Source organism: Chlamydotis macqueenii, chromosome 3, assembly GCF_036417535.1.
Source record: "Chlamydotis macqueenii isolate bChlMac1 chromosome 3, bChlMac1.mat, whole genome shotgun sequence".
Taxonomy (NCBI): domain Eukaryota; kingdom Metazoa; phylum Chordata; class Aves; order Otidiformes; family Otididae; genus Chlamydotis; species Chlamydotis macqueenii.
The window spans coordinates 104,309,634-104,332,290 of NC_141558.1; the positions used below are offsets into that span (position 1 = coordinate 104,309,634).

The 22,657-nt window shown below is 39.9% G+C and overlaps 1 protein-coding gene across 1 annotated transcript in view; it reads right to left on the reverse strand.

The window, feature by feature from the left end:
• IGF2R (insulin like growth factor 2 receptor) overlaps window positions 1–22,657 on the reverse strand; it is a 57,803-nt gene that overhangs the window by 23,840 nt on the left and 11,306 nt on the right. The window contains exons 3-23 of the mRNA XM_086745616.1: window positions 20,476–20,600; window positions 18,700–18,798; window positions 18,183–18,312; window positions 16,966–17,086; window positions 14,873–14,987; window positions 13,296–13,458; window positions 12,962–13,142; window positions 11,946–12,049; window positions 11,374–11,538; window positions 10,921–11,061; window positions 10,404–10,550; window positions 9,394–9,525; window positions 8,835–8,982; window positions 7,593–7,770; window positions 6,910–7,025; window positions 6,322–6,484; window positions 4,764–4,943; window positions 3,636–3,737; window positions 2,827–2,928; window positions 1,984–2,158; window positions 513–680 (exon numbers count right to left, since the gene is read on the reverse strand). Coding sequence (XP_086601742.1) covers window positions 513–680; window positions 1,984–2,158; window positions 2,827–2,928; window positions 3,636–3,737; window positions 4,764–4,943; window positions 6,322–6,484; window positions 6,910–7,025; window positions 7,593–7,770; window positions 8,835–8,982; window positions 9,394–9,525; window positions 10,404–10,550; window positions 10,921–11,061; window positions 11,374–11,538; window positions 11,946–12,049; window positions 12,962–13,142; window positions 13,296–13,458; window positions 14,873–14,987; window positions 16,966–17,086; window positions 18,183–18,312; window positions 18,700–18,798; window positions 20,476–20,600 — 2,955 coding nt within the window. The remainder of the gene's footprint in view (window positions 1–512; window positions 681–1,983; window positions 2,159–2,826; window positions 2,929–3,635; window positions 3,738–4,763; window positions 4,944–6,321; window positions 6,485–6,909; window positions 7,026–7,592; window positions 7,771–8,834; window positions 8,983–9,393; window positions 9,526–10,403; window positions 10,551–10,920; window positions 11,062–11,373; window positions 11,539–11,945; window positions 12,050–12,961; window positions 13,143–13,295; window positions 13,459–14,872; window positions 14,988–16,965; window positions 17,087–18,182; window positions 18,313–18,699; window positions 18,799–20,475; window positions 20,601–22,657) is intronic.

The window sequence follows — 22,657 nt, forward strand, 5'->3', positions numbered from 1 at the left end:
GAAATGATCCAAGTTTCACCAAAGAATATACATAATTCAAAGTAATTTTCAGAATCACATTTGACATCCATTGACAGAACGTACCGTTGCCATAAAAAAATGTCACTACATCAAACATAGAACAGAGCTCCCTTGACAGTTACTTCCTACAAGTAACTACTCCACAATTCACAGGTGCATTTTTCTAGAGGCCAATACTAAATTAACTCATTTTCTTCAGAGTCGGGCTGAAGCAGCACCCAGTCATGATAAGGATTAAGGGTTTCCAAAGTAATTATCAGCTGTCTTGTGTACACCACTATGTTCCACATTAGCTTCTTGGCTGGCTTCATAAATTAAGCCTGCTTCAAACAACTTACCTCCTCCTCTCTCTACAACTTCTGTGAAGACTTCAAGTCTTACAAATGTCTTCACAACAGGTATTCTTAAAGCCCTCCTCCACAGGAGTTTGCTGTTTTGTTGATCCTTCCAACATTTGTTGGACAGAGCCCACCCAAATTTCAGATACTTACCTGTAACCTGGCAGTCAACAGGAGCAGGAGCACAGGCCAGAGCTGTGTGAAACTCAAAAAAAGTATCATGGATGTTCAGGACACTGTTTATCTCTTCACGCACAAACTTAAGCTCTCCAGGATATGAATCGTTACAAATGAAAGTCACCGTGAACGTGTCTGATGTTCCTGTAAAACAAACATTTATGTGCTGCTGCCTCACTGAGGAATATTTGAATTTAAGTTTAAATATTTTCTAAAAGTTTCTTATTACTGCTTCAAGGAAAACACTACCTTATTGTTTACGGTTTTTTAACTGTAAATACACAAGCCTTCTTTAAAGACCTGTGCTAAATTGCCTAGCACCCACAATTATCTCTCCAAATGGGAGCCCAGAAAGCCTTCACACATTTCAAGAGCATAACTACCTTCACTGAACTGTGCTTCCTACGTCTTCGATGTGATAAGTCAGAAAAAACAGAAAACCTACAAAACATCAAGTCAGCTGTACCACAATCTCTAAATTACATCACACAGAGCAACGTTTTGTGTTTGGTGGTTTTGTTTGTTTGTAAGTTCAGTGTAATGACTGCAGAACAAATAATACTGATACTATTTAAGCAGAATATGTTAAGTTGTGTTTAGTCCTCCTCCACAAGAAATGCTAGAATTATGAGGAGGAGTAGTATTTGTCAATGTATCCCAGTTTTATTAAAGTGATAGAAGCTCTCAAAGCAAAATACATGAGAGCTCAACCACTTGTTTCACGTTGCATATTAGGTACAAAAACATCCTGACTGGGAAAATAAGAGGTACCACCATAGCAATTTGTACAGAGCACAAACATGCAGGAGCATCTGAGATTCCCAAATCCAAAATCCCGTTTTCCTAAAAAACTTTTGTTATTAACGTGCCATAAGCCTTTCTATGAAAACTCCGTTTCAGTACAGTCGGAGAGCACATAAAATCCAAAAGCTAGACACGCATTTTTGATTAGTCTTATCTGTGAAACACTTAAATTCATGAAGTAGATGTACATGAAGTACTAGAGCACTTATTCAAGAAGTTCCATGTAAGAGAATATAAGCTTACTGAAAAATGACCTTTCAGATATGAAACAACTTTATATAACAATGACTTCACTTAGAAAAAGAGTCAGAGTTAATTTTTCTTGTTTTCCCAATTCAACTATCCATTTCTCCATGCAAGGAGCAGTACTTTTCATCTACTCAGTAAAGAAAAAAAAATCCTGTACTGTATTTGGTCTGTTTCCAGGAGTTTTGAAATGCACATGTATAAATGAAAAATCGAGCCATTGTCATTCTGCATGATTTGATATCTCCCTAAAATTTGCATATGAACTGGCTTGTTTAAGTGACTAACGCCAAGCCCAGTAAGTGCTAGTACATGAACAAAGGGAGGAATGCAGACCATTCACAGAAAGTTTGTACAATATCAGCATCCATCTCCACTGCATGTTTCCTGAACTCACCTGATTGCACACGAAAAGGACCTCTGTAGGTTAGAGTCAGAAACCCTTCACCAGATAGATACAGGGTTTTGTCCAATTCCACCAGCCTCACCGATGTCAGATTTTCTGCTTCACATCCAGCAGCTGGTTTGCCATTGATTTTACCACAATCTGGCATGGGTCCACAAATGTTTAGCTAAAAGTTTTGAAAACACGTGCGTGTACACAGCATTAAGTGCATCAGAAAAATTAGGTCCACGAAGCCATTTCCTACATCGGTAGAACTCACTTGTGAGGAACTATTTCAAACAGCATGAAATGTCCATCATTTCTAGAACTCAAGACAACCAACTATATAATACAGCAACAATATCCTCAATCTTCAGCCTACAGGATCCACAAGTTCTCCCCACTAGAAGTACAGGATGTGGTTTAGCAAGTTTATTCCTAGACTAAAAAACAGTATGCTAGTATCTGTGGACAGCCTAGGACTACTAATACATACAGATCACATTAAGAACACCGATATGGACAGATTAAATCCCTTTCTAGGCTTCCACTGTCCATTTCTTTAGCACTAGCAGACAAACTGGTGTTATGCAACAGAGTCCATAACTGGAAAAGCATGCATAGCCTGAGAAGTATGGCTACCTCACGTTTGCTAAGAGCCAGAAGTTCGATGCTTTTAATAGCATCCGAGATGAACCACATTATCTTCCATTCCACCTCTCAAGGACAGTACTTTCCTGCCATCTCAGATGTCATAAGAGGACTAAGTCAAAGCTCCACTCACTCACTAAGCAAGACTGGAAAAATGCAACAACAGCATTCATAAGCAATAGATTGTACAGTCAGAATCCTTACCAAGAACTTCTTCCCAATGCCAGTAGCTCTATAGCCTTTTACAGAAGCTAACGGTTGCAGATTGAATAGAAAGCCAGTGTTTGGATCTCGCACAGAACAGGACTGAAGAAAAAAAAAGTTACAACAGCATTATTCTCTCCTTCTGCGTTTCTTCTGTTTAAGTTTTACTTCAAACTTATTTAAAGAGCTAAAGTATTGATTAACACATATTCCTAGCCTGTGTACCAATCGGCAACCTAATTTGGACAATCAGAATACAGTTCTGGCAGGAGCAACACTCCATTCAATTCTTTTGCACAGTTGTCGATTGACTTCAGTCACATACCAACACATCAAAGTGCAGTTTAACAGACTACATCTGGCTAGCTAAGAGCAAGGAAATTTTAACTGAAGGTTGTTTTCACACTAATGTGTTTATGTTGAGAACTGTAAATTAGAAGTAACTGAGTGACTCAGCATTTAAAAAAAAAAAAAGCCTCTTTTAATGATCTGTACACAAACAAGGGCAATATATAACCTTACATATCAACTCAGTTTTACTAGCAACCTGGTAAGGGAATGAAGCATTCAGTGTCACAGCAAGTAAGGCTGTTCTCAAGGGAGAATACTTGATCAGAAGTTACACATCTCAGGAACACTTCAAGCAAAAAGTAGTAAGATATCATAAGATCACATTCCAATCATCATCAGACTTCACTGTAGTTAGTTTTCTCCAAAAGTCATTTAAACACAGTAACCAGGAGTGTTTGGGGGGGGCGGGGGGGGAAGTATGTTGTGACTACGAATACAATTAGCTCCCCCTTTCTCACCTGAGAATCATCTTTTGTTTCCTTGATTGGACAAGCAGCCTCAGTTTCCCATAAGAACGTGGCCACACATTCCTGAATAGCTATAAACCGTGGGCTGCTACTCTGGAAACAGATGGTAGAGAGAAGACCAAAATAAGTGTAACAGCCAACATCTTCTCATGTTTGAGATTCCACTTTATGACAAAACGTCAGGTTCTTCTAAAAGACTTCACTACAAATGCACACAATTCCCACCTCATTTCCCTTTCCCGTATTTATTTTGGAGGTCACTGCTGAAAACTTAGTCTAGCTAAACACTTAGCATGTTATTAAGCTTTACTAAAGAACTGAATTTGACATCCAAATACACAGAATAAATTCAATACTGAATCTAGACATGCATAATCAGATCTTGCCTCAATCTAAGCTTTGAAGACATTTGGGCTAAAATGCACAGTCCACTATTGAAAAAAAACTTCAAGTAACACAAAACTCTGTTAGCTGAGGTAAAAAGGTAACAGGAGTATTAGTTACACACACTTCATTTCACTGTTTTCATACAAAAGCAAAGCAGCTCACAACTGCTCCAAGTCACAGATTTTCACCATACTACTTTGGCTGAAGATCAGGTGAATGAGGGAAGCATAACCTGCAGGCTCACAAACCAGCAAGAACAAGTCTAGGCAAGCTTCAGTCTAACAATCCCCGCAGTTCACTTCAGTAGGTGGAGTTGTATCAGCAAAAGCTGATTTAAGAACTCATCTAGAATCAACAAGCTACAGAGGATGTAGAACCTAACCCTGAAGATGCACTTTACAATATTCTTCCTCTTAAGAGGGTCTGCAATATTTGCATGTATAGCTGCTCAGTCTTAACTCCTCATGTATTTTTCATGCTAGTTGGACTAGCCACTGTCCACTCAGGCTGTTAGTTTTTAATTAGTTCTTGCTTACGATTAAATACTCAGTCTGAGACGCATGCTTCTCTAGCATCTAAGTCAAATTTGGTTTTACAACTCTACTTTAAGTCTTCAAGAAGTCTCTCCTGTCATGAATCTCCTATACAGTATACACATTCATGCAGCTTCATGTTATACAATGGAAAACCTACTATGATGAAGCAACAACTAAAAAGATCATTTATCCTTACAAGAGTGCCTCTGGAACAGATGAAGTGGATAGTAGTGGTATAAGTCGTTTTCTTTCCATCAGCATTGATGCACACAGAGCCATTCGCATAGGTTAGAAAAATGTGCCCAGGTCTTTCAACTACTAGTTCTTTGCTGGCAACACCAAGATTACTAATAGAGGTGACTTCAGAGTAAGAAGCCTAGAAATCAAGAAAAGCATGTCAGCAATTCTAAACTCAAGTGACAAGTTTAAACACAGTCAAGAAGAAGAAAATGCCTACCACAATAATCTTGTATACAGAAGGTTATCTTGATAGTTTTGAAGATAAGACAGATGTAGAGATCCCCATACATATTTCTCCCCCACTCTGTATTTAAGTTTCACATATTCAACAGACGAGGTCCACAAGTAGGCATGGTTTGGTTTTCCATTGTTTTTACTTCCAGTACAATAAAATGCCTGTAGTGCCTCACAACAGCCATGCCCATCTCACCAGCTATGCAGCTTAGGAATTTAGGGAGGCCTATGCCTCATGTGCAGTAAGTAGGATTTAATTTGTACAGCTCTTTAAAACACAGTATGTGGAAGCTTCTAGGCATTCTTAGAATTGGCCTTAGGGATCTGCCATGCTTAGCAAAGTCTAAAAAGCACTAGCAGAAATTGAGCATTAGAACAATAGTAGGTGTTACTACCAAGGTCAAGTTAATCTTCACTTCCGCAATAAAACTTGTATTTCTTACAACTCTGCATTTAGGCTGACCCAATGTGCTCACTTCGTACTCCAGTGTCTCCAGCAACAAAGTAATGAAGGTCTAATGTGTCTCCAAATGTAAAGTAAGTAGCCTTACACAACAAAGACTAACGTAAGCACAGGGAACTAGTAGTATTTAGCTCAAGTGCCATGATGGTGATGTACAGATTCAGTAACTCAGACATCCTCTTCAACAGTACAGAGGGAAGATGGTCTCTCCATTTTACAGAAGGATTTAGGGCAGGCTGGTGAGCCTCTAGTTCAACTTTCCCTACAGCTTTGAGTAGCACTCAAGTCAGGCCTTGGGTAAAGTATCATCCAGTATGTCAGTACAAACAGTCTCATCATAAATTCTTATACTTCACGGAAATAGAGAAGTAGAAGCCAACAAATACCTCCCATCCTTGGTTTGATTTTGTTTTTTGTTTTATTGGGTTTTTTTTTTTTTGTTTGGCAACTTCTGCCTAATCTACTCCTCAAAGCCAAAGAGTGGCAAAATCTTTAATTAAAAAAAAAAAAAAAAAAATTTTCCACAGTTCAATCTAAACCAAGCCAGAAGCAAGACAGAATGCCCAGGAGAGTAGCCTGTTCCTAAAGCAATGCTAGCAGCCTCTGAGATCGCAGCACTTTACATAGAAAAGATGAAGTTTGCCTCTGCAACACAGGACAAAGAATCATGCACGTCAAACACAACATTGGTACACTTGTAAAAGTTAGTGCTCTGGTTTCTGAAGAGGTGGACAGGACGCGCCAACATTACGGATACACAGTATGCTACTGTATTTTGCACAAAGAAGCCAGAATCCATGTGCTCTGAGCTACTCACGTGATCGTGCCGATATTCCATCTGACAGACAGATGCTCGCCGGTCGCATCCTGGGACAGCAATCAGTGGTCGACAGACATTTATGTAGTACTTCTTACGCTCATTTGGTCTTGAATTATCCATGGCATACCAGTTTTCACCTCTCTTCTCAGATTTTGCTAAGCTGAGCAGGAAGAGAAAGTTCTACACTAAAAACACACATTCTCACATTCTTCATAAATTCTCTCTAGCTTTCTCTGTCAGTCCAAGAAACAGCGCAACTATAAGGCATTTCAGAATAACTTTTTCCCCCTCATTTATAAGGGTTAAAACTAAAAAGAATACTTCTAAGAAGTAGAGCACAGTTGACAAAGTAGTAAGCTTTTATTAAGCAAAGCCATCCCAAAAGGTCAACTCACACCTTAGGAGGCAAGACAATATACTAGAGGAAAATACTGTTTTCATTTCAAGATACTTGCAGTTAAGATTGTCACAACAGATGAAGTTCCTAGTGCTGTCTACATAGGAAACCAACTTCATCCAGTGCTAAGCTATCAGTCAGAACGCTAAACTAGAACAGCCACGTTGTTGTATACGTTCCTTTCCTACCTTGACAAGTCATATTGGTCCATGGTGTTGGGATCAGTCACAATGCATTCCAGTGGTATTTCGGGACAGGCATATTCAGTGTACCACCTGAAGTTGTAGGTATAGTTATCTTCTATCTAAAAAACAGCAGAATAAGTCAGTGAAGCTTTCCACACAGAATACTTTGTGAGCATGCTAAGCTTGTTATTTGCCCTTAGTTTTGAGATATATCTTCTTAGACTGATTTGTGTAGGTCTGTTTTGTTGAAGAACTTGTTATTTGCTGTGTCACCAAAAATACTCTTTCTAAAAATAACAGAACCAGAGCAACTAGAGCAACGTAACTGACGTCTGCTGTGTTACAGGGTACACAGTCCCACCACTTGTTACTTCTCAGCCAGTTTGGGTTTTTTTTCAGCTAGAAATACAAGATTATCAAAAGCATTAGCAATTACATGGCCCAGAGACTAGAGAAGAATGAAGTAAGAACCTGGATCCAGGCAAACAGTTTACTGTTCACTAGTCAAGACAAACTTCATGGCTGCAGTAAGAGGCAGATACACCAAGAGAAGTAATTATTTCTTAGACTGCTTTATAGATACTGGATATTTCCATCCATGAATCTCTGCTTGCACTGGCCTAGCAGCAATTATTGTCAGGATTTTGGGATGGAGATCCTTCCCTTATTCATATAGGACTTCTTACCTGATATTCAGGCTGACCTACTCCAGCCTGACGGTCACACAGGAAAGTTATAAGTGTAGATCGCTGTGTTTTCTTCTCATTGTTGTACGCTGTACCATTTTTGTAGGTCAGCTGAATCAGACCATCATAATATGTGAGTTTGGAACTGGGTAGTCCAAGATTCCAAAACTGATCCTTACTAGAAAATAAAATAGAGAAAAACAACATAATAGAACACTACCAAAAGGAAACTTAAAACATGAACAAGTGTCCTTCTTTGGAAAGGAAAGGAACTTGTACCTTGCTTAGATATCTAGAAAACTTCAACACTCCCTTCTCTAGAAGAGTAATAGAAATATCAATTTCCCATTCTCCAGAGTAGAATTCAAACTGCAAACACTAATGCTGGTCTCAAACAGGTTCCATGCCAATACATGTGGACAGTGAAGACCTAGCACTGCACAACAGCAAGTCTTCTCACCCAGGGAAGAAAACTACCATCACATGCCCTTAGCTTGGGACCAGCTTTGGTTCAGGAGGGTTTCTTCACTCTGACTCAACACTGGCTCTAGCAGACCTAGCCTGACTGCCTTCCCCTGAAGAAGGCTTTTAGCATCTGCAGTGAAATCTTGTCTGAAGTGTAACTCAGAGCCAACTCAAGTACAGCTGCTTGTGTCTGCACCATACCACATCTCTGGCAACAGGCTGACCTGGAACCTGAAGTATCTGTATGACACTCAGACCTAGCTTGTAGAATACAACAGCAATGATGTGTCAGAGTAGCAGTACACACTGGGACTGTGCTGGCACAGCACTTTTAGTAATGGAAACATGGTGCAACACCTAAGCTCTGGGCTCCATCTCTGCATAAAGGCAGCCACTACTCATCCCAAATATAGCAGTGCTTCTTTAGGCCAGCTCTTGGAACCCAGCTGACCCTGAATCCAGACTCTGGGTTGGCTTAATAGAGCTGCGGCAGTTAGTCTACAACCAACAAGCTCTATCTGAAATGTAAGAGGGAGCAATGGACATACTCATTCAATCTCAAAAGATAGCTGTAAGCAAGATCACGTGTGTGCACTTTGCTTGAAACAGCTGGTAGCATAATTAGTGTACTACCAAATCATATTTTTCATTAAATAACCTGAGTCTATTACAGGCAGCACAGTAATTATTTTATACATAGATTGTTCACCGTTACACACAGACAACACATCATGCAACAAGCGATCTTCCATTACAGACAACAGAAGAGTTACTTACCTCTTTGTTACTTGGCATGCTGCTGATTTTGTGTGACACAACTCATCCGGCAGGCTGCCACAGATATTTATGTGAAATAAGTAGTCGGCAGTATTAACTATGTAGTGCCCACTTTTCTTGGCCAGAGGTGATAAATCAAAAGAGAAGCCTAATGGGGAATGAATAAACTTTATCAGTTTAATTTTTTCCTGCCATCTCTCACAAGTTTTGATTCTATCAGTCACACAACTAGTTCACCTCTCACTGAATAAGTCTCCTTCCATGTAATTATTGTTCCAGAAACAATTTGGATATACTAAAAAGTATATTTTCTTATATGGAGAGATTTACTACAGTAGGATACACATTACATTTATTTTCCTTCACACACACTAGGGGAATATTAAGCTCATGTTGCTCTGATCTTACATATTCATGTGCTTAAAATTGCTGTGTTCAAATGTTGTGTGTAATCAGACTTAGGCTGACCTCACTTCATTCTCGTGCACCAAAAGGACTCGGTGTTGTGACACAAGTTCTATCCCTCTCAACCTTCGACTTGCTGAACATAAATACCTACCTGCCTGAGGATCAGAGACTTGACAGTTATCTCCTTCAGTTTTAGACAGGACACATGCAGCAGCAGTATACCAATCAAATGCATATGAACATACACCCTCAGATATCAAGATGGGCGCACTTTCTAGATCACCTGGTATCACAAGAGCAATGTGTTACACATACAGACAGTCAGGCTGCCAAAAGGAACACTATAAACTCCTCCCCAAGAGCAGACCAAGATTAACTGTTAAAGTACCTCTCCTCCAAAAACAAAGACTAAATAGAACCAAAAATTCCTAGCACAAATCCTTTGCATTCTCCTCCCCAGAATAAAAGTTTAGCCCAGAAGTGAAGATGCACAGCTCACATTCTTAAAAAAAAAAAAAAAAAAATTTGCTTTGATACATAAACACGGTGTTTTGCTACAAAGCTTTATTAGGAAGTAGTGTATAACCTGATCCTAACAGCCAGCACACTTGGAGGATTCAGCTTCCTGAGGCTGAGGTAGAGAAATACAAGTTTCCTATTTCCCTGGGAGATGGTTAAACTAGTGGGCTATTATATGGAGATGAACAACAACAACTTCTGCAAATGCTTCTGCTTGTCATAAACTGCAAGCAGTTTAGACACAAAACACACTTACTGGAAGAGAAGGTTAAAGTATCTGATCTCATTTCAGAACCAGTCTTTCCCATAAAGACCATCTAGGCATAGAAAGTGCTTTTTATAGCTTCCAGGTAGTTGTGGAGCTTTAAACACTTAAACATGCTTTCATCATGTTTTGGAGAATCTTAGTTCAAGAGACTTACTCAATGGTCCTTAAGGAGTACTTGTACAAAAGGTGAACAGAGATAAAATACCTGCAATTACATTGTTATCATCCTAGTAAACAAGCCACAGTGCTTCAGCTTTTGCATAGAAGGAAATAAAAGACAAAGGCACATGCTAATATTTAGCACTCACGGCTGGACATATTAAATGACCTCCAGTTTCTATCTGGATTAGAGAACTGGGTGTGGATATTCTCACCTGGTCTGCACACTAGAGTGATGACAGTTTTGATTTTTTTGTTAACACCACAGCTGTCTCCATTTGAATAGGTAAGTTGAATATTTTCCCCAACCTTTTTAGGAGAAGATACAAATCTTCCGAGATTCTTACTCCTGTTTTGTTTATCTGTAAAGACAGTAAATACATCACTTGTTTCCCTGGAAAGAAGTGAAGTTTACACTGTTAAGAGAGTATTAACTAGCCAAATGGAAAGTCTTAAGAAAAACATATCATTAGGAGTTTGTTTTTACCTCACTAAAACCATGCTATAAAGCCTAAAGGAGACTCTAACACCATTCTTTAGTTAGAAAAGGCTACCTGCATCATTTCTTCTAGGGTCTTTGGGAGCACAAGAGAAATGCGCTCCTGACTTCCTTTTCCTCAAACAACTGAAGGTACTCAGAACAGCCAACTCCACTTGCAAGGGAAATGTCAAGCCTTAAAAAAACTCCCAAGAAAACCCACCACCCACAAATACACAACCAAAAAGACTCACCTACAGAGCAAATAGCAGCATCATCCGGGCAGCTGGAAGCTCCTCCTCTCTTCCACACTTTATGGCAGACATTGATGTAATAGTGCTTCCTCCCTACCTCCGAAAAGCTACTGTCCACAGCTTCCCAGTTCTGGGCTAACTCTGAAATACAGACAGTCATTAAGAACAAGTCATCTGGCTTAATTGTTCCAGTCTCTCCATGTCAAGACATCTTATCACAAAAAAAGGGCACACATTTAAGACCACTTAAGATGATAGCAACCAAGGCAGTCACGGATATGGCTACTTTCATAAGGCACTCAACCCTTTTTGGAATGAGGGAAGTGAATGCCAGTACCCCAGAAATTCACTAAGAAAAACAAAAGATGATTAACATTCAGCTAAAGAATTGCACTAGAGGTGGCATATAAACTCAGAACAAAAGTAACTCAAAGTTAGTTTTCATTGCCATACCTGAACTGCGGGTCAGGGGTGACAAGTCATAGTGTTTTCTCTTATCAGTAACTCTGCAGAGGAGATCTTCTTTCTCTTTAACACACGCATATTTTGTATCCCAAGTGAAAAAATAGGTGCAGTCCACTTCACCAGTAAACACTGGAGTTCCTTTACCATCATTACCTTAATAATGAAGATGGATAAACAGATGTTAGGTTTCCAGTGGGGGAAGGGGAGAAAAGCAAGGACACCTGAGGACTAGTAATCAGCAAGGAAGCTAAAAATCCTTGCATTTGCAGTTTGTTTGGTTTTTGGGGTGGTTTTTTTTTTGTTTTGTTTTGTTTTTTACTGTTGGCTAAGAAACAAAGGTCTTTTATACCTCAATATTCTTGATTATCAGTGTAAATTTAGAATAGCAGTGCTACTACACAGCACAAAACAATCCTGCCAGCCATAGAAGTTAGTGCTTATTCTAAACAGTATTTATTCCTTATGTTAGCTGTGGCACAAAGCATGAATTCCTTTGAACATAAGGTCTACTAGCAAGCACAGAAGTCAAACCCTGAGCATAGTGATCTTGTTAAACTCACCTGCTGTTTCATTGCACTCAAAGTTTATGACAGTCATTCTCTGAAAGCCAGAACTACATGCATCCCCATTCGGATAAATTAAAGTGAGATCTCCATCAGAATATCTGAGTAAGAAGTCAGTTTGAGAGATAAACAAGGGATCAGACACAATCACAGTGTTCTTCACAGAAGCCACATGCTCATTTATTTATTGTCTTACTCAAAGGGAAAACAAATGCTTGTTCAACATTAATACTGACATTTCTACTGCAACAAAGGCTTGGATCCACTGATTTTTCTGGTTATTTTTTATGACTTTGTATAGAGTTTAAAGAACACTCTAAAGCTATTCAGCTGTGGTGGAATATCTGTTCTCATTAGTTTACTGCATGGCTACTTCTGCAGCTGGAGGAAGTTCTGCTTCCTGGAAAAATCACTCCAACAAGTCTGTCAGAAGACCATACCTAGGTGAATAATCTCTGTTTTGCAATCTCATGCTAACTATTATCCTCATACACCACTTGGGAATCCTGAAGTTAAAAACAAAAACAAACAAACAAAAAAAAAAACAACCCCCCCCCCAAAAAAAAAAACAAAAAAAAACCCCACACACCAACACCAAACAACACACGCCACAAAAAAACACTCAACCTCAGTAATCTTGGATACAATTAACGTATGCTCTTGCAAAGGAAGCAGAGATGCCCTCTTGTTGATGACAGCTTTTAAAACATCATATCCTGATACCACTTCACATGTAAAACTCAAGGAGAGCAAGAAGCAGCATAGCACAATCTGCAATTCTGACACCAAAGATGGTGAAAGTTTCTTCCCTGTCTAGGCAATGGCCTCTACCAACCTCATCTGCTCCTGTTTGCTAATACTATCCTGATAAACCGTTAAACTTTTTCTATAAAAAATGAGCAAAAATACTTGAATTTTCTATCAAATATTGCTTAAATGACAAGTAAGGGCAAAGTAAGAAACAAAGATAAGTCAACCAGATCAGTTAGCAGGGCTAAAGAGCCTTTACACACCTTAGGGTTTGGTTCTCAAATCTTCCTGCCACTTTTTGCTGGTTATTCAAAGGTTTTACTTGGCAAGATGAAGCATATCCCCTGCTGTCCTTGCAGTTACCTGCAGCGGTTTTCCCACACACATTCAAGTAATAGTAATACTCCTCTTTGTCATCTTTGGCTAAATACGGCGTGACATAATCTGAATGAACAATAAAACAAAAAGCGTTCTAACACACAGCAGAACAGATATAAAAAACCAAATATCTAGAAAGGACATTTTTCTGTCCCCAAACATGGAACTACAAGACTGGTTAGTAACACCACAAATGCAAAAGGAACACAGTCAGCTTACCTGGAAGTTGAGTAAGTGGTGTTAAATCAATGGAGATATCGTGTTGCTCATTAGTCAGAAGACAGCTCTTACTCTCCAGGTAATCCCTGTGACAGGCATACTCAGTAACCCACTCAATTTCATACCGGCAATTTGTTTTTGCTGTGAGTTTGGGACCTGCACTCTAATAAAGAAGTGAACCGAATGTAAATTACAAGTAGAGTCCTATTTGAAATATAATATTTAAAGCAACAGTATCATATTCCTTTAGGGTCAGTAATGACTAACTTCACCTGTAAATAGCTTAAGAGGTGCTAACATTGTCCCTGGCCTCTCAGAAATAGGGATTGAGAAGAAATAAAACAGCTTTTATCAATGATGTGGCAAACTATTAGGAGTCTAAAAAAAGATAAAGTATCAGGCATTAGCAGGACAGCAGAAGTACTAGCACTTTAAAAAGCACTTTTCCTCAACATGTTGGCAAAAGAAGACATGTGTGATCCCAAACTGCTAAGCACAGCTTGGACTGTATTTGCCTCAGAGGAGTCCTCCAAGAGGGCAGTAGAGATCAAGTTCTCTAAATGCAAAGCAGCCTCTTAGACAATGGTGTTTTAGCAACTTTGATCTCCTCAGTCTAAATCAAGACTGAAAGAAGTTTGGGAATTCTTTAGCCGACACTTCCATCGGATCTGTTTTCTGTAGTGGAATATTTTTGCACCTCTGGGAGAAGGGGTAGTTTTGGTTTTCCTCACTTTAAAGTGAAACACTTAGAAATTCACTTTGTTTAATAAATCTGTATTTCTGTCATCCACTAAAACTACAGGCAAATACACAGGTAAGTATCAGATAAGTTATAGGCACAAGTAATCGTAGTAATACTACTCATACTACAAGTGCGCACAGTTGCAGTGAGGTATTACAAGGTGACAGCAGGGAAAGGCCTATGGTTTCTTCCTGCAGCAATGAGGATGAAGTATGGTACCTATCTAGGTCAGATGAGGGACAAAACACTAAACCAAAAGTCTGCCAGACAAGAGCTCCTCCTTCACTAACCTGCAACCAAAAGCATAACAATATGAAATGGCAGAGCACTAGCAATAGCCACTCTGGCCCAGTTCAAGGACTGGGGTTGCTGAGATTATCCAGCATCACATCAAAGTGATTATCATACTGCATCAAAGCTACACTAAACCTGTGTCCTGCAAAAACGAAGTTGCTGCTTAATTGTGGAGATTATACTTTAAGTTAAAAGGAGTTCAGGAGCCTGCTTAGTATGTGACAGACTTCTGACATGCAATGACACTTGCTAGCTATTTTTTTTCCTCCATCCTATTCTCAGAGAAAAGCTTTGAACCCAGAAAGGACAACCAAATTCACCAAGACAAGAAAAACACACCCCTGGGGAAAATTTATTCAAGTTCTTGTTTAATTTTTAAATTCTAGAAGTCTTTTTGAAGAGTATCTTCAGGATCTCACACTCTTCACAAGCTGCAAACCAAGATAATTTCTGTTCTCTTCAGCCCTGAATAAAAATGAAAGACAATGCACACAAAAGTTAAAGACCAACCATTTAACACAAAGTAAAACAGTAAAGTTACCTCTTCTCCCCTCTTTGATGGGCAAACAAAAGTGATTGTCACTGCTGGGTTATGGCCTAGGCAGAAGTCTGGCCTTTCTTCATCACTATATATTCTCTCATAACTCAGTACCAGCCTACAAACAGAAAACAGCAAACCAAAAATACAATTAACACACTGTGTGTGCACTGTACAGAAAAAGAATACTCTGGAAAGAACATCTGCTCTTTGCCAGATACCCAGCCAGAATATATCAAACTAGTTCTGTTCCTGAAAGTGACTTTTATGGAGGTATTTATTCCTTTAATCTTATAGTTAACCAAAATGAAGATTAAGACAGTGCTAGCAAAATTACTTAATACAACATCCTCTTGCACCCCAGTTAAGACTATGCTCAATGCCTTGTAGCCCATATCGTAGTGAGAACTTGGCTGACAGTCACAAGAACACTCTAGCGTTGCTCTCAAACTGCTGGAGAGCAGATGTGATAAAGACTCTTGCAACTTTTGGAAGTAACAACAACTCATGTTTTACCACATTCCTATACTTTTACCACCTCTGTATAATCTCTGCATTCTGCCCCTAGAATTAAGAGCAAGATCAACTCATTAGCAAATTGACAGGAGCAAGGCAACTGGTACAGATCAGACAAGGCAGGAATAGGAGAATAAAATACAGAATCATAGAATGGTTTGGGTTGGAAAGGACCTTTAAAGGCCATCTAGTCCAACCTCCTGCAAGAAGCAGGGCCATCTCCAACCAGAACAGGTTGCTGAGAGCCCCATCCAACCTGGCCTTGAATGTCTCCATGTTACCATGAAACACGGTAACTATCTGACAGGGAGAGACAAATGGCAACACTACTTTGATGAGAGAACAAGCAGATCAACACAACTTCCCAACCAAGCATTAATGTCCTATGCAGTCTAACAGGCAGAAGACAACAGCTTGCAGAGGAATTGCTGTCTGGCTTCACGTTAGTCACGCTTCTAAGTGGCCTCTATACCTTAGGACACAATATATCTTACTTCCTTTTCAGGCAACCTTGGTCTGATTGAGGACAACCAATAAATTTTCCTTAAACAATGAAGAGCTCTTCAGTCCCAGCAGGGCTAAGATTAAGCTTTTTTTGACAAGCACTTCTGTAGAGTACCAGCTGCACTTTAATTCGAGAACCAGGTTGTGCTTCCTCAGATGCAAGTTTCTGCCTTGGCACAGAACACCTCAGCCACTAGTTTCAATGTTGGGGGAAAAGTCCTACAACAAAAGGCTAACAAGGTGATTTGTAAACCAAAAGAAAACCCACAACCCTGTCAATTAAATAACCCTGTTATTAACCTGGTTTATTCTGCATGTTTTCTTCAGCTTGCACCCACGATAAAAAGAGTACTGCAGAAGTCAACAGGGTGCTATTGACCCTACAGACAAGGTATGCTCAGATGACCTGAAGCTCAGAAAGATCAGAACATTAAGTAAGTCCCTTGAGACACACTGGATTGTTTGGGTGGTTTTTTGCTTTTGTTTTTGGTTTTTTTTCAACCTACACTTCCAGCAAAAAAGGCAGCAAACAGAGGCAGCATCGAGGAAACAGTTTCTCATAGTCCCCGCCCTGTCACCACCAGAAACAATAAGCTTTGCATTTCTTATATATTTCTTCTATTAAGAACTCATTAATGCAAAAATACAAAAAGGCAACATCTAGCCCTGTTCTCAACTTTTTAAATATTCCTGGGCAGTAGAGTTCACAAAATACAGTGAGTAAACCCACTGAGAGCCAAAGGCATTTACCCTGTGGGTGCTCAGACAGTAGGGGTCAAATCTCACTCTTCTGCTTGCAGGCAGAGAGCAGCCACCAACCCTCACTCCTGAGAGCTTTGCAGTTCTGTAAAAAGGAATTTCAGAACGAAGAAGAAAATTTGATCTGTTATACCAGTACTACAGGATGTCTGAAAAAGACTCTGCCCTCCCAGTATTTGAATAATTTTTTCTGCTAATGCTTTAAAATTGAAGTGGTATTGATAAGTTTTAGAAGACTTATCTGTTACCAAGACAGCTTTTTTCAGATCAGGCCACTCAGAAGTGCACACAGAAGTATCACCACAAAAATTACATACCTGTCTTTGTCCTGAAGTTTCAGCTGTTCCTTTGGACGGCCAACATCATACGCCTGACCTTCATGTAACAAGCAAGCAGCACTGCCAGCAGGGCAGTTTCTGGTCTCTCCACCTGAATTTCCTGTCAGAGAATACAGAAAATAAAATATAGGACTCCGTTTCTAAGCCCTGCTCTACCTGAAGTATCTTGCCATTTTATCTGTGGGTTCACTTACCATTCATTGCTTTACCCTTTTCTAAAAATATCTTTAAATCAGGTTACATTAAAGTATGAAACTGGCAAGACAAAATCTGAAGTACTTGTGATAAACAGAGGAGAGTTCATGCTGCCCTGTTTTTGGACAGCAAATTTATCCTTCCTGCCAAAGTAGCTGCAGCTAGTTTCCAGTTGCTAGCACAGTTGCTGGATGCACAGGGCCTCAAGAACTTCTAGAAGTGTTCCAAGTATTCCCCCCTCCACCCACATGATACCAAGTAATGAGTAATCTCTCCTCACAGGGAAGTCTTTTTCCCCTCCTTTGTTTCTTATAAACCATCTTATTCAAAGCTGTCAGCAAAAAGTTTCAGACTAATGGGAGTTTTAAAAGAATAGACCTGCCACTAAAAATAGAAGTATTAAATCCTTAACAGGAGCACAAAATACATATTTAACTGCAGAGTGAAAAACACAGTGGGAATATACAGCTAAACTAGCATTTTCAGCATGTTTCAAATGAGTGGTTTTGCTGGTTTAATTCCTTAAATATATAGCTCCTAAGCAACATGAAAGTGTTTGCTACGCACCATTACTACCCAAGCACCTAAGCACTATTTTAGATGCATCTCAGGACATTCACTTGAAAATAAGCCTGAACTAGAGCCCAAAGTAATAAATTTAGAGCACATGAACTGCTATGAACCATCTTGGTCCTATCTGGCAGCAAAGAGAGGCAGCTAAAATACAAGCTGAGCTCTTCCACTCAGTCCAGTTTAAGTCAACTTTTCTAATAGTACTTGCCCATTCAGAAAGGGCATATATCTGAATACCTCAACAGTTGGAGAGTAAGACTTGGCTTCACAGAAAGCAGCCTTCAAACCACCACAAGTAGCTTGAAACAGTAGTGCAAGTCCTAAAATACTGATCTTTGGCCATAGGACCACCCCAACTAAGGCAATGGAAAAGAACTACACTACTAGAAATTTATACACTAACAGGTAACACAAGCAAGTGCTCACACCTAAGTCCCTGCAGATGTTTATGAACAAGGAATCATCATCAGAATCATCCACCAAGTAGTGTCCTGAAACTTGGATAAGAGGATTCAAGTCATGTTTCTTCAAATCTTCATCAAACACATAGCAAGGGACCTAGAACAACAACAACAACAAATTCTATGCAATCCATGCTACTCAAGTAGGGAAAAGTTATGAACAGGCATATATCAAGCCAAGTTAACAAAGGTAAATGTTTTTACTTCTGGAAGCTCAAATACTTACAGCTAGATACGTTGACTAAAATGAGGCATCCAAAGTTAGACTGTTCTGCTCTACTGTTTAGAAGAGTTTTACTATAAACACCCATCTAGAAGGTTGAAGAGTTATTTAAAATTCTCAGCTCCACCATACTTTATAGGCCTCCAAAAATGTTAGGTCTACGGAGGTTGCTGTGATTAGTTTGAGGTTGGGGTAAGGGGTTAAGAGTAAAATTGCCAGACGTGTGAAGAGTAACTTCTGTATGGATAGTGAATAGATTACCTCTTTCACAGGTTTAAACAAGTCTTTCTTGCAAGCCACAAAGGTCCTCCATTCAAAATAGTGCACACACTCTGTTGCTGTTACAAATTCAGGGGTACCCTATTTAAAGGAGAAAAAAAAAATATTTAAAAGCCAGACTACAGTTTTATTTTACATCTGTAGACAGCAAGAAGTTCATTCAAGACATTAAAAAAAAAAGAATACAGCACGTCAGACAGTAAGGGCATACAGTTTCTTAATAGCACTCGTTAACAGTAAGTTTGTTATTTAACAGCTTTGTTGCTAAGCTCAGGAAGATACAAGGTGCCAAACCCTCCTGAGTCTGCATGTGCATCAATTCTTAAACTACCATCTGCCAGTCCTAATATGCAGTAGTTGGACTACACCTTTTAGAAGTGCTCACTACACCACTTGATACTGGCAGAACCACCAGTCACATGTGGTTACTAGAAAGGAAAACACCAATACAAACATATATAAACAGATGAACAGCAAGGCAATGCATTGTTTACCAGATCCCTGTCTTTTATCCTACAAAGAATACTGATTAGCAATCTCTTCTGCCACACAGAAAGAATACCTCTAATCTCAGCTACTTATTTTTGTAGGCTCATGTCATACACGTTTTTATCTATTTCACGATGGGGGTTCTACCACGGTTCACAGATGGATGCTCAACTGAATGTCTCTGCTTCAAGAAAGACAACAATAAGATTTTTCTATTCTCCCTCCATCACTTCAGGTAGGACTTCAGAATATTTAAACTGATTCTCTCCCCATTTAAGCCTGCCATAAACCTATTGGAAACAAATTGTTCCACACTATTACAAAATCCTTTCAGTACTCACATGAAGAATAAGTGTTAGAATTACTCTCACTAGAAGTAGTCTGAAGATCGTTATGATCTGGTGTTACAGTTGGCATTGAGCAATAATTTTTAATTTAATTTAAAGAGTCATCTCCTGAAACAGAACAGGAAGCATTTAAACCTCTCTGCTGCACTGGCACTTTGTTTGAATTGGCTGGATTTCCAAGAGGGGGTGTGCAACAGCATCATCAGTGCCAACAGCAGCACTAATAAGCAGTTGTCTCTGAAACTCAAATATATGAACTGATCACAGTTTGTACAAAAGACCAAGCTGTGGTATCAGTTAAGTGTGTGGAACGTGTAACTCCAAAAGCATGTGGAGAAAAAAATACATAAACACACAGCCCTAGAAACTTTTTGGGACTCTCCATTCACACTTTAAGTAGATTCTCATGAACTCACCTAGAGGCCCAGCTGGACATTTAAGCACTGTTGGTTCAACTCGGTGTAGACAAAATCTAATGCTTATTGTTGTCAGCTACACTGACCCATAACAGAGGTCAGGCATTTTCTTCAATGCTGTTCTATTAAACAGACATGCTAGGTCCACAGCTGGGGCATAGCCAGCATTCAAACAATAGCTCTCATTGTTACAGCACTCTGCAGACTCATTCCTCCATATTACGCTATTAAAATACTGCAGTGCAATCCCTGTAAAAACATTAGACACCCAGAAGAGCCCATGATCAGAGCTAAGCTGCAGATCTGCAATTATTTTCTACCAGGACTGAATTTTGAAAGCCACAGTATATCATGACCTTAATTTGGTACTAAAACATAACTGGCTTTTCCTTAAGCTATGAAGCTCAGTAATTAGTACACACACAAGGACAGTAAGTCTCCTTAAAAAGCAAGTTAGAAGTACATGCCATTTCCACTTAAGATAAGAACATGTGATTTAGACTTACCAGTGTTTTCCCACAGAGGAAGTTAATGTTGCTTTGAATTTGGTGCTGACTGCCTTGCTGCGAGCAGTTATGGGTAGTGTTGAGTTCCAGAAGAGTTTTGGAAAGTTTTTGCAAACCTAAATCACCTACAGGTTTTTGTTTTGTTTTAAAAAAAAAAGGGAAAAAAAAGGAGGGGTTATCATAATGCAGCATGTTCACAGAAGCTCAACAGATAGGCTCTAATTTCAAATACTGAGCAGCACAAGACATACTGGTCCACTTGAATATAGCCTTTGAACACAGTACAGCTAAAGAACTTCCCTGCGGTTCTTGCCATTTGGAAGACTAGATCCAAACTAAGATAGTGTTTGATACCTCTAATCACACTTCTACTTTATCAAGGGTTTTTAGCGAACACTTTGAATGCTAAGAAGTCAAACAGCAAGTACCACTACAAACCAATCACTGTCTTAGGAACAAGGGACTCCATCAGAAAACTGTTACCAACTACTTTCAAGTACTACAATTCACTCCTTCTTCCCATCAGCTTTTATTTATCAGCTTTTTAGCCTTTATGCCATTAATACAAATAGCATCAGCATAATTGAGAGTATCATAGAATCACAGAAAGGTTTGGGTTGGAAGGGACCCTCAAACGTCATCTAGTCCAACCCCTCTGCAAAGAGCAGGGACATCTCCAACCAGATCAGGTTGCTCAGAGCCCCGTCCAACCTGGCCTTGAATGTTTCCAGGAATGGGGCATCCACCACCTCTCTGGCCAACCTGTTCCAATATTTCACTACCCCTACCATTAAAAAAATTATTTCTTATATCTAGTCTAGATCTACCCTCTCTTAGTTTAAAACCATTACTCCCTGTCCTATTGCAACAGGCCCTATAGGCCTCTCTCCCCATCTTTCCTGTAGGCCCCCTTTAGGTACTGGAAGGTCCTCTATAAGATCTCCCCAGAGCCTTCTCTTCTCCAGGCTGAACAGCTCCAACTCTCTCAGCCTGTCCTCATAGGAGAGGTGCTCCAGACCTCGGATTGTCTTCGTGGCCTCCTCTGGACTCACTCCAACGGGTCCACATCCTTCTTATGTTAGGAGCTCCAGAGCTGGACACAGTACTCCAGGTGGGGTCTCACAAGAGCGGAAGAGAGGAGAATCACCTCCCTCGACCTGCTGGCTGTGCTTTTTTTGATGCAGCCCAGGACATGGTTCGCCTTCTGCGCTGCATGTGCACATTGCCAGTTCTACATACATGTAGAGGACATTCCAATTCATGATGAGCACCAGCTCAGGCCACTGAGATGTTCCTGCTCAAACCTATTTTGGTTAGCATTAAGCACCAAGCCCTTTTACATGTAGCATGCTAACTCTGCCTATCAAAAATGGACGCTGTGCATTTTAATTCTGCAGAGTTCGGGTTCAACTATAGAGAACACTATAAAGCATGAGTATTGACCAGATTCCCCCTTTCCATTTTTGTTGATGTCTACACTAGGGAGAAAGCAAGTGAAATCTGTAATTGCTGCAGACAGCAGCTTTGCACCTAGGCCAGATGATGTTTCATCTGAAAAAAACACACTTCCTGGAACTTTGCCCAGCCTGTTATCTCCTCACTCAAGGCAAGCAAAACTACACTACACCCAAGTAATACAGTCTTGAGAGCAAAAGGAGCAGAAGTAAGCAAACTAGGCAGGAAGAGGGTACAAGAAAGTCAAAAATACAGTCAAAGCAATATTCTGAGAAACACCATTCCAGGCACACATACTCAAGGCTGTTACAAGCTGCCAGCGCTTCTCCCAGTGACGGGCACTGTTTGGCATCTTTCCAAAAAGTTCCCCAGCACTCTTTTACAATCCAGTCCTGCGAAGGAACTGGGAAGAGAGCCATTTGTGACTGTTTCTGATGATCATCGGTTGCATTGAACTGCAGCAGAGAGAAAGCAACTTTAGCCACCAAACTTGCAGGTAAAGTTGAAGTGGTGGCAATCACAACAGAAACTCGATGCTAACCTACGCAACATCCTCTCAGTAGCTCAGGGCTCCTCTATTCACGCTACCTATGTTTACACTCACTGCGTTACAGGAAGGCACATCAAGATGCTCATACGTAAGCAGCCATTCACAGCATCCCCTGCATAACCACATCAACCAGTATTACAGATCATTCAATAATCCTCTACCTTCTCAAGGGAAGGT